The sequence below is a fragment of the Rhipicephalus microplus genome, chromosome 2 (assembly GCF_043290135.1).
Source record: "Rhipicephalus microplus isolate Deutch F79 chromosome 2, USDA_Rmic, whole genome shotgun sequence".
Lineage (NCBI taxonomy): Eukaryota > Metazoa > Arthropoda > Arachnida > Ixodida > Ixodidae > Rhipicephalus > Rhipicephalus microplus.
In genome coordinates, this window is record NC_134701.1 from 211,139,027 (window position 1) to 211,161,866 (window position 22,840).

The following is a 22,840-nucleotide window of genomic DNA, read 5'->3' on the forward strand; positions in this document are numbered from 1 at the left end:
GAAAACCTGTAACGTAACATCTGTCATGTAGCCTGAGGTGTTGTACTCCCCAAGAAGGAAAGAAATGTACCATGGCTTTTTTTTTCTTCGTTTGGTTAAAAAATGAGCTTAAAAACAGCATATAAAACTTAGTGCGGCTTTTTTTGTAAGTGCAGCAGAAGGGCGTCTTAGCTAGCCATGGTTACTTCAAATCACCCTCAATTGGTTCAATAACCTGGAATTAAGTACTGGAATTAAGTAAGCGATATCGTCTGGCCTGACACACACTTGCACACTTTTTTAGATGGGAAATAGCTCTATGACCAGCTTGTGTAACGCTGTCCCTCCGTAAGAACGTGCCACGGGCTGCAGGTGTTGGCGCGGCGCCATGTAGGTCACGCCGCTGCTGCTCATTGACGTCATGCTCCCCTCGCAGTGCGTGCTACTATCTTCTCGCCTGCCGGGAGCTCGCCGCGGCGCCCGCAGCTGCCGCCTCAGTTGGCCCGCAAGACCTGCCGCGACCGCCGATCGCTACATGGTGGCCTCGTCGGTTCACACGCAGTAAACCTGACGCGCGCCTAACCTACGCGTTTAAACATGTCTGTACGTGTCACCTATACGGCAGCCATCGCTTCAAGCGAATCTTCCAGCGCTCACCGCAGCACCCGCGTTAGCACCGTTCAAACGGTGATACCAACCGTGTGCAACGCGTCTGCTTCGCATCCCATCAGGGTTCTCTTCGGGAAGATGGTTCAAGTTTTATTTTTTACCATTTTTTGCACCTAATGCTAACGAATTATGTGAGTGTTCCATGAAACTACAAAAAACACCTGCAAGTATCAATGGTACGATCGCGCGAAATAGCACCTGAATACGAACGTGTAAGTGGCAGGATGAAACACAGGCGCCACAGTGGTGAGAAAAGCGCTCCAACCTCATTCCCACCAAAACAAAAACAATAAGGAACTCAAACCAATCTACATTATGACTGTGATATGAGAAAGTGTCCAATATGTCAGAAATTGGGGGGGGGGGGTGTCGCCGCAGGTCCCCTTGTGTGTTCTGCAATAGGACGCCCAGTCTGTCCCATTCGTGCGTTATCGATATCAAGGCAAGCGACGTTCGTGCTAATCCTTATAGTATTGCATTTAGGCGAGATAGGAAGAATATGATTCAACTATTAAAATGACAACACTGATAAAAAACGTCGCCATGATGGGCTGCACACTGGAGTAGTACGAAGGCACAAGTCACAGCCTCAGCAGTGCCCTTATGTGGGGTGACGCTAATTTGCGCAGCGAGAAGGGACTATGGCGGCGCCCAGGGAGCCGTTTTTGAAAAGGTCTATACAGTATTAGAAACAAGGCGTTTCCAGCTAACCAGTCACGATCGCATGTTTTCCTTCTTTGTTGATCATATAGATGTAGTTAAGACATTGTTAGAATAATTACAATAACAAGCACATGGCCGACTCATAACAGGCTAATAGAACCATAGCCACACTGCATATCTTACTGCGAATGCTCTCTTGTGTTTTTTTGAGAACCAGGAGACTTTACGAACTCTTGTGAACGAACAGCGCGAGCCCGTGTTGTGTAGTTCCAAGCTAACTGTTCATCAGACTCTTTTTACCCTTCTTCGTTCTTCTCTATCTTTTTCTTTTATATTATGCACCCCCCCCCCCCTTAGTCCCCAATTGTAGGGCAGCCTACCGAGTCAAAACTTGGTTAACCTCCCTGGCTTCCGTCACCATTTCCCACTCTCTCTCTTTCTTTACGGCAAATGAGAATGAGAGTCTTACTGGAAGAATTCGTCGCTGGCCATCTTCGTGTTGTCCGTGGAGTTCTTCACCGCATCCCAGACAGCCGGGTCCACTTCACTCTGGATGATGCAGGAACCGTTGGACAGGTGAACCCCTCCCTGGGCCGTGCAGTTCTTCGTATCGAACCTTCGGCAGGCTGCATATTTAATTTGTGCCAGGAACGCTTTAGTTTCTTCATACAAGCCGGGCCGAGATTAGGTAGCATGCTACCGTAACTAAAGTGCAGTGTTATAAAAACAAAAAAAAATTAAAACTTACGTGAAGTAATTACACTATAGTGATTGCTCAGTAGTCTAAACTCTCTCCGCGTTTTGTTTCTGTCTTGCTGTCATGTAGCTATGGTATTTTCATATCGTGAAATGAATAGCGTTTCGCGGTTACACGCTGCTTACAATTTCCTGGACGAGAGAAGCGACGCTACTTTACATTAGTGATAAGCCTTACTATTAGAATTTCACAGACTTCACGAAAAGCGAGACATATTTCTTCACACTCCAGCAGCCAAGTCCGTGATAAGGATGCCCGAAAGATGGCGGAAGGTTTTGTGACCGAAAGTTATTCTCACCAACCGGCTTGTAGCAATAAGATATACAGAACGAATACCCTGTCAGACTTTTTTCAGAAAAGACGCTTCCCAGTTGTGTCTAAATCTTTGTGTCCAAGCAAGAAAAAAATTCGGCAGATCCCACGTACCTGGGAATCGACGTTACGCGAAGCATGCGGAAGGAAGGTGACCGTAATGCAATTTTTTTTGTAGAGCTACACGTCATGAAATGACGCTAAATATATGTGCAAATGTTGCACGCACCGACATAGGTTGAAGAGCTGCAGATGTTTATATAACCAGTTGTTTGTATTTGCGCAACGATGCCAACTGGAATATGCGTATTAGCAACACCAGAAGCAGATATGAAGCGCTGATGCTCGCGAAGATGCTGGCTCTGGACACTGCTACATAAATCAACTTCAGCGCGTGGCAACTAACCGCAACTTACGTTAACTCGACATGACAGCTGTATCAAAAGAGTACATGTGTAATGTTTATAAAGTTTGGTAGGCAGCACTGCAACCACTATTGACGTTTCATAAAAATTAGCGTCTATTTGAAAAGCAGTTCCGAGACCTGGCGTAGCTCTGTGGTAAAATGCTTCATTGTCACGCAGAATGCTTGGGTTCGATTCCAGCTGGGACCCTGAAATTTATTCCTTGCATTCGTCGGGCCGACGCTACCTATGTCGGGCATTTCTTAACGCTCACGCGTTAAAATTGACCATGTGTGTTCTCGTCGTTCCTGAATAGAAGTGCCAATCATCTGTGGCACATACCCGCATACCAGCGGTACATCCCAGCCCGTCGGTATGTGCCACTGTCTGGCGGGAAGTGTTTGATGCCGTACGCAACGGGATTGAGACATTATTCATGTTTTGACCAGCGCGTCATATTCGTCAAACCAACTTACCCTCCCATAGTAATTTTGGTTTACGCCAAACGAAGGGGGTGACCACGAGAGCACCCAAACGTAAGCGAATAGATAGATAGATACGCTCAAAGTCGCCGGAGCTCGCTAAGAAATGCTTCGCAATTAAAAAAAGTTCACATTATGGCTGGCTATGCTTTTCCGAGGGTACTTTAGAAAGTGAACACTAAAACGAAGAAAGGTGGCTCCGACGGCGAGTGACTGCAACGAACGACTAGCTACTTAAATGTATGAACCCATTGATTTCACCTACATTATACTAACAATTTCGATGATGCCACGCCTCATGTATTTTTGTAGCTTGATAAGTGCTGTTTAGAGTGGTACAAATAAAAAAAAACTCGTTCAGATGCCGTTCCGCAAAGCTTACCATCTGTGTTCCACCAGTTGCTGCAGGAGCTCCACGGCAGTGTCGTGGTTAAAGACGAACCCAAGTAGAATAATGACCAGGCCAGAATCATGTTGTAATACACTCCTACCAAGCCAGTCATGAGAAACATAGCGTATCCAATTCCTGTAGAAAAAGGGATGCAAAGGTGTTCAAGCAAGCGTTAGGTTTCGTTCCGACAGCTAGCAATGAAAAAAAAAAGAGAGAAAAACTGAACATCAACAGGAATCGCCATATCAACAATCTCATTGACAACAAATAGCGGCGTCTTGGTAAGTGTCTGCGTCACTTACTTTCTAATTAATTCATGTTGAGAAGTCCACTACACCATCCCGACCTCAGACCCATTGGCACTTTTCAATAGTACTGTATGCTTCATACGATTCGTAATGAAATCGCACTGCGCATGCACGTAAGTTTCTCATTATTTGAAAAATATGCAGTACAGCGAAAGAATCACGTGTAGTAGTAAGGTGATAACCTTAGTATATAACTACTCATGTCGACAGTCATAACCTAAGTACTGTTCAATGTGGACAACTTACGCATACAACCATTATCCAATCCCGTTCGTTTATTTTCTGGTTGATGATGGCGGCGACGAACAAAAGCAGTACACTTTAGCCGTAAGTCTTTCTGTCGACTTTGTTTCTGATTGTGAAAGCGGAGGCCGAGAGTGCTATTTTGTAAATTTTCACAATCCGCAATCTCGTCGAATTCCACCGTTGTTGGTCAACTCAAGCCTCGAGAGTTGATACGGTGCCTTTAAAATGCCGCCATTGCGAAACTTGACAATATGGTGCACTTCGACAGTGTCCAGAAAAGTGGTGCGAATGCACTACAAGGGCGTGAGCCCACGCATGGTTAACAGTCTACTGCAAGGCATTTGATTCTGGCAAAATCTGGCAAAAAATCTTTATGATTCTGGCAAAATATTCTGGCAAAAGATCTTTATGTGGCATGAAAAATGACGACTTATTGCGTGACCATGAACGTAACGTGTGAAAATAGTGTTGCCTCTCGCTATTTACAAGGCTAAATGATGCTTCGAGAATGGTATAACGCAACGTTTCTTTCACGAGCGTCGTTTTGAACAATGATGAGTGGATTAGTAGTGATGTGGTATACCTTGAAATAACGGCGATATCTTCCATATAGTAATCGGTCCTTCGCTGGCGTACTGGCCGAACGACAGCTCCATAAGGAAGAGAGGCAGCCCCACGAACAACAGCATGACGCTGTACGGGATGAGAAAGGCACCTGCGCGAAAAAAAAAGCAAAAAAAGTTTATATTTGTGCACGCAGTTGAGTGCATGCTAACGGTGGGACAAAGCTATAGGTAGTAGTCTTGTTTCACATACGAAATAAATGCTCATAACGGGGCGAATCAGTGTGCATTTGGTCATGAATCGCAGCCTTCTAGTTTGTTCTGGTTAACCGCCTTTTATTTTTTTGTTCTTGTTAACCTTTTGTTCTGTCATATGCTTTGATAGGTGCATGGGTGGTTAAATGTCGATGTTTTACGACGTTGCGGCATTTCATTTCGTTCGTTCTAGTTAACAACCTTTTGGTAACTTTTTTGTTGTTCACAGATGTTTCGATTTGTTCACACGCACATGCACTGCATCTTCTGCAGACGCCGCGGACGGTGGTTTGCGAGCACTGTGACGTCTTAAGGGGCTTCGCCCCTAAAATTTCCTGTATGGTACTATCAACGGCATTATATGGGATAAAAGGAAACATATAGTAAATACATAAGCAGGTTTCTTAAATTGCTGTTGGCATCTATTCAGAAAAGTGCATCGACCGTAAGTGAGCTTAATGGAAACAATAGTCGAGTAACAATGCCTAATTGTGACAGAATAAATCTGCAGATATATATAACCCATGCAGAGGAAGATAAAACTAAATAAAACGTTTGTTTGTCAGCATCAGCAATAACTTGAGCACGAAAGAAAATTATTTTCATGCAAATAGCGAGAAAAATATAGCCTTTGGCAAGCGGAAACCTTGCATCTCCACAAAAGCTATGCTGAAGCGAACCCCTGGATCTTACTTCCAAGGATCCATGCATACGACATGAGTGATAACGAGAAGTGAAACGACCGACCTGCAATACCTTGTGCGATATTTCCAGTTTGTGTACCTTTTTTGTCACAATTCCTACCTGAAGATAGGTCATATATGCGATCAAATGTAACTGTGTACTGCGGATACTGCCGCCTGCATGTGCATTAAACTTCTGAACGCTATTGAGGATGAGCGATGGGGAGGAACGTGAAGATGCTCAGAAAACAAATGATTCACTTATATGTTTGCACCATAGAAACTTGCGGAAGGCAGTGTTATTATAAGCAAATTTTGAAAAAAAAAAGAAGGTAGAAGGATATTGTCTTAGCTGTAGCAGGATTATTTGAGGACATGTGTTGCTAAAAATGAAGAGAGTTGGGGTTCTAAGGCTTTACCGTGTTTTTCTGTGGCTTACAAACTGATTTTCTTTTGTTTATGTGGGTCTCTACAGAAATGAATGGCTATAAAAAAAGAAGAAAAAGTTTTTGGAATTCTAGCAGTATGCTACTAAATTCTTCTTGCTAAGCTGGCTAGCCTGACTGCGTAATTGCAAAATGCTTTCATTTTTTCATTATATGGTTTATTTAAGAGTAACCTTAAAAGACAATAATAGATCAGAGTGGGTCAGGGAAGAAACCGGGGTTAAGGATATCATAGTTTAAATTAAGAAGACGCATTTGACATGGGCAGGGCACGTAGCATGTAGGAAGGATAACCACCGGTCATTAAAGGTAACTGGCTGTAATCCAAGAGAAAGCAAACGCGTGAGAGGGAAAGAGAAAATTTGGTGGGTGGATGAGATTAAAAGGTTTGCAGGTATAACCTGGCAACAGACCGGGCTGATTGGTAGAACACGGGAGAGGTCTTTACCCTGCAGTGGGCGTAGCTTAAAGTCTGTGTGCCCGATTCTTGGCTCAGTGGGTATATGAGACAAATCAGAGGGCCACAATCAAAACCGTCATTGAAACGAGGCAAGCACTGATTCACTTTGTCTCACCTCCTCCGTTGCGGTAGCAGAGGTACGGAAACCGCCATATGTTTCCGAGACCGACGGCGTAACTGAGGCACGAGAGCAAGAACTCGACGCCCGAGGACCAGTTGCCGCGCTCCTTGTTCTCGTCCACATCGCGCGTGGTGGTGATGATCACCTCGGGGATGTCCGGCGGGGGTGGCGGCAGCGCCACGGTGTGGTGGTGGTGGTTTCCGTTGGCCTGCTGCACCAAAGAGGAGAGACAAGCCGTCAGTGACAGTGCCGGTTGATATGCAACGGCGAGCGATACACAGAGAGGGAAGTGAGAAGGAAAAAAAATACATAATGGATTAGCTAGACGTCGTCCATATTGTTATACCCTCCACGTGGAGACGGGAACGAGGTATTAAGAGAGAGATAGCATGAGCCTAGATTGATTTACATGCATGAGGCATTGCAGTATTGTAGGAGGGTTTGTATGACTATCTAAGATAATTAGCTTTGAGACACGCTCTCAAGACCCTTTCTTTCATAAAGGGCTGATCTTAAAACTTGAGCTAGGTACACCAGAGTGTCTTGCGCAAGTGTGAAAATTAAGAGGTGAGGTAGCAAAAGGAAGCGGCCGGTACAAATAATTATCACAGCACTTAACCTCGATTGGCATTCTTGTGTGGACATTAAAGCTATGGTACATTCGTTGTGCGAGAGTTATTCGACCCACAGTGCAGCGGAGGTTTAAACGATGCGTCATGTGTACATGGTCCTCGGTACCGTCTAATTAAATGTTTCGACGAGTGTTCAAGCACGTGGCTCCTCCAGTAGTAGTCATTGTATAATCATTATATCTCGGTTGCTTTCTCCCTTTAAAATAGGCATTGTATGTTAAGTAGCCAGTCATTAATAAAAGCAATCAAACTGAAGAGAAACAGTGGCGCAGTTGTATCCCAGATTGCTCAACCGTGGTGTACAAGGAATGCGAGAAGTCTGGTCATGTTTGCATCGATGGCAAGGTGCAGAAAAAGGTACGTGACACATTCTAACCATAACAAAACGAACCTTGCTTTTAATGAACACCAGGAATAGAATAAGAAGTACTCGTATAACGATGGATCAATGACTATGGTGTTCAACCACTGAGTCACTAAGATCGCAAATTCAATTTCGCTTCGTTGCACTCATTCAGGTTATGTGAACTATTTAGGCTAACTATTTAGGCTGCTCTAATTAAGTAGTGTGTGAACTCAGTCAAGCATGTGCTACGTTCATAAGCCACGTGGTTCAAGAGCACGCGTGAAATCACTCGCAGCTCTTCCGGCAGGTTGAAATAGCCTTTGTTAACCACCGTACAATTTTAGTTTATGTGATAAAAGCAACTAATTTAATATTTGGTGTTTCACGTCCCAAAACCAAGGTATGATTAAGTTCTGGCAAGAACAATCGCAGTTAATTATTCGGTTTGACACAATTGCTCATCTCCGTACCGTACCACGCCACGCAAGAGTGAGCACAAGACACAGCTGGTGCAAGCTACATCATTTTTCTTTACTTTCTTTCGAAGACCAGCTGTCACAGATCACTGCTTATTAATGTATGTTCACATGAAACGTTGAAATGCGTGTTCGTTCTTTCTTGAAAGCACGCCAGCGTGTTGTCTCAAAGGCACGTTCACTTCGACGTAAACCTTGATACGTTTTTAAAATTAGAAAAAATGAAAAAAGTTTTGTCAACCCATGTGAGATATACTGCATCTGCATCCGATTTCGTAGTACTGGAACGCTAATGAAATACTCAAATGCTTGGATTCCGAGGCACATGAACAAGCAAGATCACGTTCCTGCACAACCAAATCTAGGGCCGAGGTAATGGCAATATTTTCAAATAATATGTTATTCATCTATTGTATAACAATGTTTATGGGTTTATTTTTATTTTCCTTTTCATTTGTACTTTTAGTGTTCTGTACTACGTCAACAAGCATTGTACAAAGTTGTTCCCATGCTCCAGTTATTGTTATCCCTACTTATGTAACCCCACTCACACAATACCCTTATGTAAGAGCTTCTGAGGTGATTTAAATAAATAAATAAAATACATTTTAGCGGGCCAAGACGAAATACCCTCGCAAGCAAAGCCCTACAGCCATGCCTGCTGTCGCCCTCCATCCGAGATAAGTGCGTTGCACTAAACGGCGCGCCGAGTGCCATGTCCCAACAGGTATTCATGTACAGCCTCAAAGCACGCGAACAAAGATGGGTCCAGACGACACGAGCGCTGGTCTCCTTTGTCCGTGTGCGTTTTTCTTTTTTTTCTTCTTTCGCGCTCTGAACAATGAACGCACCGCAACACACCCAATTCTCTATCCTTATCCCACAAGGAGGTTCCAACAGACATGATGACCTGTTCACGGACGCCACTGGTTACCTCCAGCATCGGCTCATGGTCGGCCTCGTCTCCATCCTTGGTGCCGGACTTCAGGAAGTAGTACTGGGGTATGCCTCGAAGCATGGTATACAGTCTCAACGGCTCACTCGCTGCAAGGGGCGTTCCGACGTTTGCCGTGCAACACACAAGGACTTCGCTTCTTCAGAACACAACCGTGACGGCGTTCACTGGCGACGATACACGAAAAAGGCGGCGTAGGGTGCCACGGAGTTCGTCTCGCGGCGTCACAAAGGCGCACTGTTCGAACAACACCGCTGCTTTCTTCCTTTCTCTCGGGCAGCCGACGTGTGTCGCCGTCGACAGTGACCTACGACGCCGACTGCGGGGCTGTCAATAAAAGCGAGGCCCTCTGTACTTCGGAGGTGCTCAGTTTGAAGTCACGTGCTTCTAGCCGCGGTTCTTGGCAAGAGGCGCACCTTTTTGTACAGGTACTACACCGACGCGAGCGACCGAGAGACCCAGACGACGCCGTCTCATTAAAAAGTTCCGCTCGACACGGTGCTCACGGGCACTACTCTTTTTTTTTTTTTTTCAAGTCGCGACGAGGTATGGAAGCAGGGCTTAACGTCAACCCATTGAATCGCTCCGTGCACTGCCAGTTCGTCACAGGTGTTTCGAACCAGTTGCATCACGGCAGATGAACCTGGACCCGTAGCACAGCCATTTTGATCCCAGCCGTGCACATGTGCGTCGAAGCATTGTTTTTTATTGTTGTTACTTACAAGGCACCAACGGTGAACGGTGAAGCACTACGGTGGATGTGAATGGCGGGTCATGTGACGCGTACGTAAAGCATAGAATGCGCGTACGTACGTAATAGCGAACGGAAGTCGACGACCAGCGCTAGTATCTATCAACTTTCACATGCGAGCCTTTTCATTCGTGTTATATGAATCGAAAAAAGGTATACGCATACACCCCTGGCCTTAAACGCTGCGTAACAAATGCGCATGCAGGGGTTTCATTAGACAGTCGCCTCCTCAAACCACTTCAAGCACGCCGCAATCCCTCTGACTACGTTTGTTAATTAACCCTGCGGAGGCGCTTTTACGAAGTCTTAATGGAAATTTCATCTGTGGACACTGCAGCAACTATGATCTCGTAACGTGGTCGAATATCGAGCTCCTTGCGTCAGATGACGCGTTTGATTAACTTTTCCCCGTTGTATAATCAGTTGGCAACAAGCGTATACCTGCATTTATATCCTACTTCATACGAATAATCCAAGTTCATTAGTGTTAAATATTATGTTGCAGAACAGTTTGAGTCTGCGTGGCATCTATTTTCTAGCTTGTCCATTGAAACTACGTGCTGTTCAATTTCAAATTATAAATTGATATTTGGCAGGCTTCCTTGTTCTATGCTTGACAAAAGGCATCGCGAATAGATCGAAAAAGACAGAAAAGTGGTTGAAAAAAAAAAAACAGAATCGCTTGTTTTAACAATCGCGTTGCCGTATATATATATGTATAATGTTCCTTCAGTAATGACAGTAAATCTCTCGGGGTTACAGTCATCTGCAAAACTCCTTCTTCCTCTCTTTCCATCTATATAAATATGCCACAGAATTTTTTTGCGAACGAAGAAATAGTGGCATATAGAAAAGACGGTGTTTGGATCGAAACTCGCAAATTGTTTGCATGTCTGCAGCCACGTGCACGCCCAGTGCCTTTCGCCTTCGTAGGCACGGCCTGCGTTGATTGACTTCTCTCCACGCAATGAACTTTAATTTCCTCATATCCGCTCAACAGGCGCACTGTGCAGATCAAGATCAAACAAGTTTAGTCCCACAAGCCGTACTTGTGCGAAACTGGTTCTGTAGTTATTAGAGGTTTTCAGCAAGCTACGGAAACACGTTACGGAAAAGCGGCAACGCGGAACTGGCTGACGAGTGCGCATGCGCGAACAGGGTACGCGCATACGGAAAGCAACCGAGTCGTATTTCCGTAAGGTTGTTTCCGTAGCTTGCTAAGAACCTCTAATTTCGCGAGTGGGGAGTTGACCCGAAAACCACGACTAAACTTCACTCGTGTATTTCACCCCAATGCACGAGCGGAAGTCTATACGTTATTATGACGTCACTGTACGAGCTAAAGAATATGGTACTTTAAAACTAGCTCATTTCTATATGGCGCAAAACATTCACGATAGAATGGCCAGTCAGTGTCGTGGCTCACTGAGAGCGTCTGGGCGTATATCAACGGTTGTCGGTGCTAAGAAACTTTTTGACACGCGGCCATATACCAAGCACAGCAATGCAAGCTTGTCGTGAGTGTAAGAAGTCACCATATTGGAGCGACGTATAGTGTGGTCAGCTTCCTTCGTAATTTTGTCCAAAACACCACGTACCGTATCGTACGGGAACGCAATAAGAACCCAGTGATACCAACGCTAATCCACGGGAGCACCAATAGAAGATAAGTGGTAGGCCCATCTTACAAATTGTAGAGCGGAGTATATAGAAGCTACACTTGGCGAACAGGGCTATCGACACTAGCTGCCTTGAATGGCAGAGTTGCCCGGCCGTCACAGCTTGGTCAATACAAAATATTGTTTATTCATACACACGTTATGACTATTTTAAAAGGGCCCCTAAATGACCTCCGAAAATGCAAAGAACGAGCGCGTTAGTCTATATCCTGGAGTTTACATTCTTTTCGGCAAAATTTGTGACGCCAGCAGTCCCGTCACGTGACGTCATAAGGATACAAGCTATCAAATGGTCCGCATGCGAGGAATACCAGTTGTTAATTGCCTCTTACCCTGATTATCTATGCTGTCGCCCACCCATTCTGTCTTGTCTCGCCCGACTATCGTGGGCGATCAATAGACTTTGTTTTGTGCGTTGACCCCTGCGCAAGTGGAGACAGCAGTGTGTAGCTGAAAAGCGCGAAATGCCGACACTCTCAAAGCTTCTTGCTGACACAGTCCATGTTTCTTATGAACAAGGTAGTATATAGTGGTGAAGGATAGTGAAGGCGAGAAAAAACCACTCTATCGTTTTTTAAAGTGTGATTGTTTTAGGGGCATATGCACCATTCTTCTTAATATGGCACATTACAGCACGCTGCAAGTTCATTCCCATAAATAGCATTGAGTCGGCATTATTGATCTATTTACTATTTTATGCACACGTGCATGGTATGCATGCATGTAGTTAGTATTAGCAGACGAACATAGTTCAAGCGAGGTTTTTCACCTGCATTGTTTGCCTGTAACGTGTTAACCCAGTCGTCCCAATCGTCGTGCTATCGTTTCGAGAGAGTTAACGACCGATTTGTAATGATCATTGACTTTTTCATGCGATACTGGTGCGAAAGACTGGTCTGCGAACAAAGAACGCTTTTTTTTTTAGATAATATGAAAAAAGAAAATCCTATGTTGAGCGTGTACCTTTGTAAGCCATCTGCTCACGTAGTCCCTTGTTCAGGCAATCGCGTTTGTGCTTGTACAGCGTACATGTTTGCGCAAACATCGCATTTGCACCCGCCGCGGTGGTCTTGTGACTGTGATGCTCGACTGCTGATCAGAAGGTCGCGGGATCGAATCCCGGCTACGGCGGACGTGTTTTCTGATGAAAGCGAAAATCCTTGAGGCCCGTGTGCTTAGATGTAGAGGCACGTTAAATAATCCCAGGTGGTAGAAATTTTCGGAGCCGGGCACTACGGCACCTCCCATGTCGTGGTTTTGGGACGCCACCCCCACCAATATTACAACTATTATACATATAGTTGTTCCATTTGAGTTCAGCACTTAGGAGACAATTTATGTTGTATATAGGGAAATCAATGTGCGATGAGGCTATCGCACATACGTAACACATTTTCCTCCCTCACCATAACCATACCTCATCACTCTTTTCTCCCCTTTTCCTCTCCCACTGTGCAGAGCTGCAGGCCGGAGCGCACTAGCTCGGGCCGACAACTCCGTCTTCTTCGACAACATTTTCCCTCTACAAGTGCCAAACGACCGGCTGGGACATCTTCGCGAGCTTCTATATATGTTATGTGTCAATATTTTGTTTGCGCGGATTTCGTGAACTTTTCTCTTGCGGGGCCTTGTTTGCATTAGGGAACCGGGACTACAGTGCATGAGTGTTCCTCCAAGTGTCTATTCATAGAGTTCTGCGCTCGTTCAGCACTTTGCAACGGCAATTATCATGTACAAAAAGAGGAGCTGCCGGCGTCACTTATTGGTATCCCTCTTTCTTTTCATGCATTAAAGAAAGCTTTAAGCTAGTACAAGTAATCTATATTTGTGCGAATGTGTTGCCATTTTTACTCGCAAATCAGACCGTCTATTGTATTGAGTTACATAACTGCGAGGCTCCTTGCCATGTTTTTTTTACATTTATTAAATTATTTTCAAAGCGGCTGCGTAGCAGTACAGCTAGTAAGTAACTCGAAGACAGGCTTGTAGAAACAGACTAGGCGTGTTGGACCGGATTCGATCCATACTATGCATGCTGATCCAGTTCGTAACGAAGAGAACCGGGTCTCGCAGTCTAACCGTTGAGCAATTCAGTTCATTTACAATCACGGTTCTCCACGAGGACTCATCGTCATCTCGCAGGAAGTGTATCGATCATCAGACGTCTGTCTGGTTGCGCCGACCTTGGAATAATTGAACGCACCGTTCCCGGTGCGCTGGCGTTGGACCAGTATACCAACGCGTGTAGCCTGTACCGCCGATAAAGGCTGCACTGCGCTATACAGTGACGCGCCAGTGATATGCGCCCGAAGGAGAATAATAATTGATCAGCGTATGCGGGTAACAAGAACTGCAGGAAGTTGTAGATATGCTCGGGGACAACTTTCTGTGGCAACGAAGGGAAGGCCACAGAGCCAAAGTGGGCGTGTGCCACCGCAATACACGTATAGTGCCACAAGTACGCCCGTGTTTTCCCGCGTGAAGATAATAAAGAACAACAACATTATTTTCTACTGGATGCTGTTTATAAAAAAAGACGCTGCACGCACCGAAGAGATATTCATATCTGTTGTCACTTTCTGAAGGGTCGCTTCGCGTTTTGGCGCGTCTGGAAACATCGCACGTTTTACGTGCACACGTCCTTATGGTAAACGCGCGTTGTCCTCCAGCTATTCCGACGACTCGCCGAAGGAGCTTGTGTCGGATTCCACTCAAAAACAGCCGTGCATGCAGAAGTGCCAAATGGTGTGCAGTGGGATTGCCTGAACATGGCCGTGGTTTGAAACGCGAGCCACACCAGACTAGTTCGCGGAGGAGTACATGAGCATAGTAGCTCCGCCCCCGTAGCTTTCCCTTTATTGTCCAGAAAGTTGTCCCCGAGCATAGTTGGTGCGAACTCATGATAAAATAAGGTAAGCGCGAATAGGCATAGACACAGAAGAAGAGATAAAGACGCGAACGCCGTGTTCCAGTGTTCGCAACCTGCGTTCGTGTTATCTTAATGTCTTCCCTCTGTGTCCACACACGCACGCTTGCAGATGCGGCCACAAGTGACATGGTCAGTACGAGCTTCAATACTGATGGTACGAGATTGAGTAAGTGTCAGCGGCAAAGACTAAATATTTCAGCCCTGGCAAAAAAAAAAAGCAAGCACCCGTTGTTGCAGCCCTCGAACATCTTTGCCCATGAATAAGTCCTCGAAGCTGCCAGAAGCAAACGAAACCTCAGAATCCGAGAGAAATGGTGCTTCAAGATTGGCCTTTGATGAATGTCAAAAAGATGAAAACGAATCACTTGAGGCTGAAAAAGACACAAGAAAAAGCCCAAAAACAGACCACGGCTTGGTGAGGGAAAAAACCGGGGTTAAGGATATTATAGTTGAAATCAAGAAGAATACATGGACAAACGGGCCGGGCACGTAGCACGTAGGCAGAATATCCACTGGTAATGAAGGGTAATTGACTTGATTCCCAGAGAAGCCGAACGCACGAAGCGGAAACAGAAATTTATGTGGGCGGATGAGATCAAAAAGTTCGCAGCTATAACGTCGCAGCAGGAAGCCCAGTGACTGGTTTGATAGGCGGATCATGGGAGGGGCCTTTGCCCTGCAGTGGGCGCAGTCGGGCTGATAATGATGATGATGATGATGATGATGATGATGATGATAACAAAGCGGTGGTAGCATACGTGCACATATATATATATCTCTCTGGCTGTCTCGCGCTTTCCTTCGCTTGTAGTCGGTCTTCCTCGCGCGAATGGAAGCGTTAACTTACGGACCTTACAACTTGCAGTAACAAGGTGAAATGAACTAGGTGGCTTTGTAATTATTATGATTTTATTAAAAGTATACCTATCCGTTAAAAAATTAGGAGACCCTCAAAATTCGGCTTTAGCAGTGAACGCGACATCGATATCTTCTTCCAAGTGCGTGCTTCAAACACTGAGTGCGGGACACCTTTTAGAACTTGCTATGCACCCCCTACGTGGCCTTAAGGGAATAGGCGCCGTAGCGTGTGTACCTTTTGTAGTGTGTGACCGGCTTTGAACCACGAAGCCGTTATGATAATCATATGTTCTGCCATCCGCTGGCAACGGGCGCTTGTACCACGCATAATTATTGCAATATTTCATGTTGCATTGTGAAACATGTGTACAGAATGCGTTTGTGAAGCATGAAAGCTACTTTCACTGCATTTCCAAGCAGAGGAAGTTCTTTACACTGCATTCACAAGTAGACGCGTGACCATGTGGTAGTACATCTGCTTGCTATGCAAACGACCCCGTTTAAATCCCCACTGGAGCCCAAACGACCCTGGTTCGGTCTCCACTCTGACCCAGGATTTTTTTTATCATATTTGCATTGTTCTCAAATTTTCAGTCACGCATACGATGATGATTTTTCGCTCACAACCGCTAACGCCAGAGTTTCTGCGAAACGAGCTCTTTAACGCGATATATCGCCTTAAAAATAAATGTACGAATGACGAGACGATGTACATTTCACAGTACATGCATTGACGCCCGAAGAAACCTACCCCTAAAGTGTTGACAGTCCCAAGCATCATCGCGTTCGCCTTGCCGTGGTGGTCATCATCATCATCAACAACAACACCATGAACAACTTAGACGCTTTGTTAGCCCATAAGAAAATCGCACTGATAGCACACATGTCCGAAAGAACGCGAGAGTCGCCGTCTGTTCGTCGAAAACAAAACACGTCCTTGTACTTGCCTCGTACCTCGACCATTCATGCACCCATCTACACTGACCGACAATATAACATGCGCTAGGAGTATTTAGTTCCCTTGTCATGACAATGAACGCAAGATAGAGATAGACAGAGAGAGAGAGCGTACGATAGCCTTCTTTCTTATCCCGCCGTGCATCGCACCGTTGAGGCGAAAAACCGGAGGGTTCCTCGTGAGTTTCGAGAAACACGGGAAGGTGTCCAACTGGAATGTGGTGGTGGCGGCTTTTATCCTTCTGTCTCTCGAGGCACTCCACGCGAAAGAAAGAGGACAGCGAACAAGGCGAGAAAACGTTCCACAGTAGTTATACCGCGAGAACAAAACGACGACACAGAGACAAGAAGGACACGAAGGACACTTGTCTCTTTGGCGTCGTTCTGTTCAGACGCTACAACTATCGCCATGTCATACCAACTAGCCCAAGCTGCCAGACTTATAAGATCCACAGTAGGCTTTTTTTTCCCCGCTGAGGCACCGGTTTAGCGCCGGAGGACCTCGGCTAGTTGCCGTTTCTTCTTTGTGCACCACCGCAGAAGGTCTGCGACGTCCATTCCCGCCGGCCGAAGCGAAGCAGGCTCAAACTTACAGAAGATTAACGCTCTCAATCTTTAGAAACGACGAGTATGCTTACGGCTAGCAATGTAGGGATCGTTTTCGGGGCGAATTTTTTTTTTTCGTAGGGGAGCGGAAGTGGGGAGAGTGGTTATACCATTCTATAGTGTTTCTGTGCGTATATAGTTTGTCTACGAGCCACATCACCAACTTTAAACCATCTTTTACGCATATTCACTCGTGCGTGCGTTTGTACGTGTGCGTGCGCATGTACACATGCAAACATTCATCCCCAAAACCCCGCTCTGTGTCGTCGTTTTGTTCTCGCGCTATAACTATCGTCATCCCGCTCCTTGGCTCCGCCAGCAATGTGGTTCTTATGAAGCGTCAAGCGCAGGAAGACGTGTTTCAGGAGTAAGGCATGGAACTTTCGGCGTCGACTTTGCTGGCTATGCGCTACTAATACGGGGCCCACACGTATCACTGCGAGTGGTTCTTGAGAAAGAGAAAGGAAGAGAAAAGTGAGTCCCGCTATTGTCTGCTTCAGTGAGCGACACCGCCACAGGGCTCACAAGGGATGGGGGTGAGGAGGGATAAAAAGGGTAGAAGTAAAGGTATAGAAAAGAGGAAGAAGAAGCAACAACAAACTGAGGGGATAGGAGAGACAGGAAAGATGGAAGCACGGTCACTGGAGTCCGAGGATGGGGTACACTTGCGAGAGATGTTGTCGGCGTCTGTAGATTGCATAGAGCAGGTCCAGTAAGTCAGAGCTTCACTGTCGTCGAAGGCCGTCGGCGGCAGGAGGTGACGTAGGGCGATTGTCATATATAGACACCGCGCCAATAGTCCGCTTGTGTTTTCCATATAAGGCCATAGAGCTCTTGCCGCCCATCACCTGCACACAGCTCATTCTCTTTATTTAGTAGATTGTGGTGTTGAACGCCTTTCAGCCCGCAATTCCCGCGTGGTAGTGGTGCACGACCACATACGAGCGACGTACACACTGCGAACGCTGCCGAAATAGGCATCACGTGGTAGCCGCTGTCGTGTGGTTTCTATCTATTCATCCGAAGTTGTCGTTTGCCCGATGCATTTAGTTGGAGCTTCATACACGTTCGACATAATATACTGAGGCATGTCATCGTGTACGTGTATACAGTACAAGCGCGTCGCTTACACGTGCCTGGCTGCCATCCAAGTTCACGTCAGGACAAAGCCGTATAGTTTGCTAACTAACGGCTCGTGTGACACGGCTTCGAATCCTTAACACCGCCGTAGTTCTCCGGCTTTCCGAATGTCTCTCTGATGACTCACGAGGCAGGCCGCGGTAAGATAATACTAACGTGTAAGGTTTTACGCCCCCAAACTACGATATGGTTATGACTGATGCCGTAGTGGAGGGCCTGGTGATCTTTAACGTGCACTGACATTGCACAGTATACCACTTCGCTTCTATCGAAATGCGAACGCTGCAACCAGGATCGAACCCGCAACCTAAGGGTCAGCGGACCGACACCCTAGCCAGCAGACCCATAAGAAGAAATGCCAGAAAGAAGAGAACTACTCATAGATTAGGGGTACTAACAGCATACAGCAGACCCTATTAAGGACCATAATTCTGCGTCATACGCGGTGTAGGCATCTGTAAAAGATATCAGCAGGTTATGAAAACTGCCATCAACTAACGACTTCCTCAGACTTATTAAAAAAAAGTTTCACTTTGAACTTCATCCTGATTTGTATAATCACACAAAGTGCAATCGCAACGCGCAATCACATCTACAATGGTCGTGCTCCGACTGTCGTATGCTGATGACACTGCGATCGTACGCGATTGAGATATCCTGGCGACAATACAGAGATGTGGAGCGGCAGAAGAAACACGCTTGCATGCAGTTTGGTCTACGCAGACATCGTGAGCGAATTCTCGGGTCATGTCATTTATGCTTTGACGACAGTCCAGAGGCTGGGTGAATCGTGGCAGCTGCACCTATGCAGAAGCGAAATACGTGGCGCAAGGCTAACTAGATTTGGAATCGAGATTAGTCGTCCATGAAAGTTGCGTCAGTGCGTGACGCAAGAAGGGACATTTTTTTTTACAAAAAATGTAGCTTACACTGTTATACTCTCGTTCAGTTGCAGCGACAGGAAGTGGGAAATATTTAGCAATGTATCTTGTTTTTACAGCATGCCAATGTTCCATACATTATTCAAGTATTCTATTCTTTGGATGCATATAACAATTATGTGTAACTGGGGATAAGTGTATGAGCCACTCTTATCGAAAGCATGCAGTCTTCCACATACATTATTCGGCTATAGGAACGACGTTTGCACAAGAATAGGAGCATCATTTTTTCCAGCTGTAGTTTTATTGTTCTGACACTCCGTTTCAGAACTCATGCATAATGGCATCTTCGGTTCTTATAGCGACCATCTTATTTCATTGGAGAGCAAACTCGGGTAATTTCTGATACGCTAGATGCAACTATTGAGCCCTTAGCTATGCAACCGATCATCGCCATTTTGGTTTAGGTGCTATCAGTAGTCGGCGAAATGCTTCACGTATTTCTTTTCTACCCCCCCCCCCCTCCCTCTTTTTTTGCTTTTGCACGTTGTTTATAGTATGCGTTCAGCTCTACGCAGTGAAGGTTCAAAAGTCTCGGACCACTTACACGCTCTTTCGTGTATGTATACAAAACTCGAGGAAACGTGGTCACGTTTCGCACGCATCACGCGCGCGACGTACGTTTATGCAAATCGGCTCAATTATCTCGCACGTCATTCAGCGAGGTCCGCTTGTGCACACAGCCGCGACCTCACGCGTGCGTCATGCGCAGTGTTTGGACGGAGCGCACGGTTCGGACGAAGCGAACGCGCTCGGTTAAAAAGCGAGGCTCTATACAACACTCGTGAGTGGCGAGTTAAAAGGTTAACTCCTTGATGATGGGGGGGGGGGGGGGCGACAGCAGACGCGCTTCTTTCGAGTCCGCGATTCCTCGTAACAAAATCAAATTTAATCACGCTCAACAGAACGCCGCTTGGTCAAAGAGGCGAACAAGGCTGTGTCGAAGGGAGGCGAGGCTGGCGTTCGCAGGTCCGCGATTCGATGCCCTCTTACTTCCCGTGATGTGATGGGTGTTTTCAAACAAAATGTCACGCGGACAGACGGACGTGCATGGCTGCGCTACAGAGGCGGCAGCATTGCAAGTCCTTCGCACGAGAGTCCATCTTCGCAAGCGTCCGCGTGTCAGGGAGGCGTCAGCCTTGACGTCAAAGCTGACAATCGTATGCACGCATGCCGCGGCCCACTCACTCGCGCTGAATGTGCGGCGCGGAGAAAGGTTTGTTTGTGTGACCGCATCTGGGTTACGGGTACACACGCACTCGAAGCCAAAGGAAGCTAAAGGCAACTGCACAGCTGCGCTGCGCAAAGCGGTGGACCACCCGCGTGTTTAGAGAAGGGTGGTTGTGCGTTGGAAGTTTCGTTTGCTTTCCCACTCTGTGTATAGCTCTATATAGCAGCCAGTGAACCACGATACGCGAGTGTTTGAAGCACGGGTTTCCCGGGTTTTACGGGTCGCGACACCGATGTGATTCTGAAGCACGACCTAGTAAGGGCACTTGGGCTTAGTTTCCACCACCTCGGTTTCTCTACCTCTAAACTAAGGACTGTTCTAAAGTTCTCAGGCCACTATCGTATGCATTCCTATGGCTGCGTGGCCTAGAAATTTCTGACTCCCCCCACCTCCACATGGGCCCTTTTTTGTTCTTGAAAACCACGGAAATGCGACCGACGGCACCTAAACATAGGCACGTCGCAACGGCTCGGCCACAGTACAAATAATGCAGCGATCAATGTACGAACACGGCACACTCCTCGTCCTGAGCGGGAAGCGTATCGATGTGTGCCAGTTACTGACAAGGGATCTCATGTACATACCTTGTCACCACCACCACCATTTCACGCTTCACAATAGAAGACGAACGTCTGCACTCCGAGGTGATCACCAAATAAGTTTTCCGTCTCGTAGTCAGTGCACCTGGCAGAGCTTATAGCTCCCGCATATTGGTTCTAACTCTTATTTCCAATCACCGCCCCTTATTCTGTTATTTTCTGCTGCTTCATTTTCATGTGGTGTAAGGTCGTGCCCACTTAAGGGCTACCGCGTGTACGTTTGGATATTGCGCATCGCATAGTAAGCAGAAGTGACAACATTACCAGTGCTTGCCATTTCCCGTGCTTGGTCACGTGACCGCGAGTGTTGAATCTGAAGAAGTCACGCATCAGGAAGCGGCGCCGCTGTATATGTACACAAAGAACACGATTGGGAAAACAAATTTTATCGAGCCTGCGCGGCACTTTCGCGGAGAGGTCCTTTTATGCCTTCTTCACCTCGGCATCCACGAGTCAGCAGCCGATTCGACAAATCGTCGGGCTCTTTGCAGCCGCAGGGCTCGAGCACACACCTCTCGTCTAGCCAATAGGCCCGCAGTATTTCTTGCATGCCCTCTCCACGGCGCCTTTGGCATGCGGCAGAAACTACGCACACAGATAGATTCGTTTTATTCTTATTTTTCGTTCGGCTCCCAGAGAATTCGCTCGATCACATGCCTCTTCGACGAAAGTGAAAAATGTCACTCATTTCGAAAAGCGCAAGTATATATGGCTGCCTCATTTTTTTCCCTTCTCACATCGGTCACGAAAGAAAGGAAAGCGAAAGCTCAAAAAAAAAAAGACAGTCTAATTCGCACAGTGCCGGATAAATCTTTGATCACATTCTCCGTAGGAGGCGTTGCTTCTTTCAGCGCCGCGGAGTGTTCGTTTGGCGTCACAATCACGTGATAACAAGCGTCAACAATGTGTGAGGGGTGCGAAGCGGTATGTCGATTTCACCTCTACGACACCTTCCTTCCTTTTTTTTTCGAGGTATCTGTACGACGATGCACGCACGTAGTAGAAACACTGCAGTGTTCCGAGAGACGACGCACACCGACGCGCATTTCTGTTCGTTGTCGCGATGCGACCGAACATCCGTTGTATACATACGCACGAACTTTGATTGATTTGTGGGGTTTAACGTCCCGAAACCACCATATGATTATGAGAGACGCCGTAGTGGAGGGCTCCGGAAATTTCGACCACCTGGGGTTCTTTAACGTGCGCCCAAATCTGAGCACACGGACCTACAACATTTCCGCCTCCATCGGAAATGCAGCCGCCGCAGCCGGGATTCGAACCCGCGACCTGCGGGTCAGCAGCCGAGTACCTTAGCCACTAGACCACCGCGGCGGGGCGTACGCACGAACTTTACCACAGAAATTCGCTGGTCGCTCTTTCTGAAAGCGATGACACATTTCCGGTCACGTTTTGTCCGCGTCGTCCGGAATGACCATCATTAAGGAAAATGTTAGGTTTCGTCTCAACAGCCTCCAATAAGGAAGAATCAGTTAACGTCGGAAAAAAGAAGGAATGCGTCAGCCTATATATATCCGTATTTTGCGTGTATTAGCTACGAAAGCCCACACAAGCGAACAAAGAAACACAAATAGCGATGCTCACGCTGTTACGGCTTGTATGTCACTACCACGAGGTTACTGACAAAAAACGCAATCACCGCGATGCCTGATTTGACCAGTGATACGCGACAGCGACTGCAACAAGGGTGCGCCCGAGATATGTATGCGTTACATTTGCCACTTTGTTCCGGAATTATTTGCCCCGTGAAGGCAAACAAACATATGAGCACCAGGTACATTCCTCAGTATCACTCACTACACTTGTGTTAACAAAGCGACGTTATTTCTTGTTTTCTTTTTTTTTCAAACACACTCGTTACAAAAGCATAACACAATCATTTCGTTCAATGCATGCTTACAAGCTTATGAGATGTAATGGGTACTTAAGAGCCTTTTCTGAGAACAGACTCGCAGGGTGCCTTGTGCACGTTTATAGCAC

General features: G+C 46.4%; 1 protein-coding gene across 6 annotated transcripts in view; it reads right to left on the minus strand.

Moving 5' to 3' along the window:
* The window catches only part of LOC119170435 (sodium- and chloride-dependent glycine transporter 1), a 115,562-nt gene that overhangs the window by 15,194 nt on the left and 77,528 nt on the right, over window positions 1-22,840 (minus strand). For 2 of the 6 annotated variants that reach the window (XM_037421604.2, XM_075875445.1), the window contains exons 2-5: window positions 6,734-6,950; window positions 4,795-4,926; window positions 3,649-3,792; window positions 1,781-1,937 (exon numbers count right to left, since the gene is read on the minus strand). In XM_037421604.2, the coding sequence (XP_037277501.1) occupies window positions 1,781-1,937; window positions 3,649-3,792; window positions 4,795-4,926; window positions 6,734-6,950 (650 nt within the window). Of the gene's footprint in view, window positions 1-1,780; window positions 1,938-3,648; window positions 3,793-4,794; window positions 4,927-6,733; window positions 6,951-9,127; window positions 9,487-21,103; window positions 21,262-22,840 lie in introns of those variants that run through there. The other 4 variants (XM_075875460.1, XM_037421603.2, XM_037421602.2 and 1 more) reach the window with 4 other exon arrangements.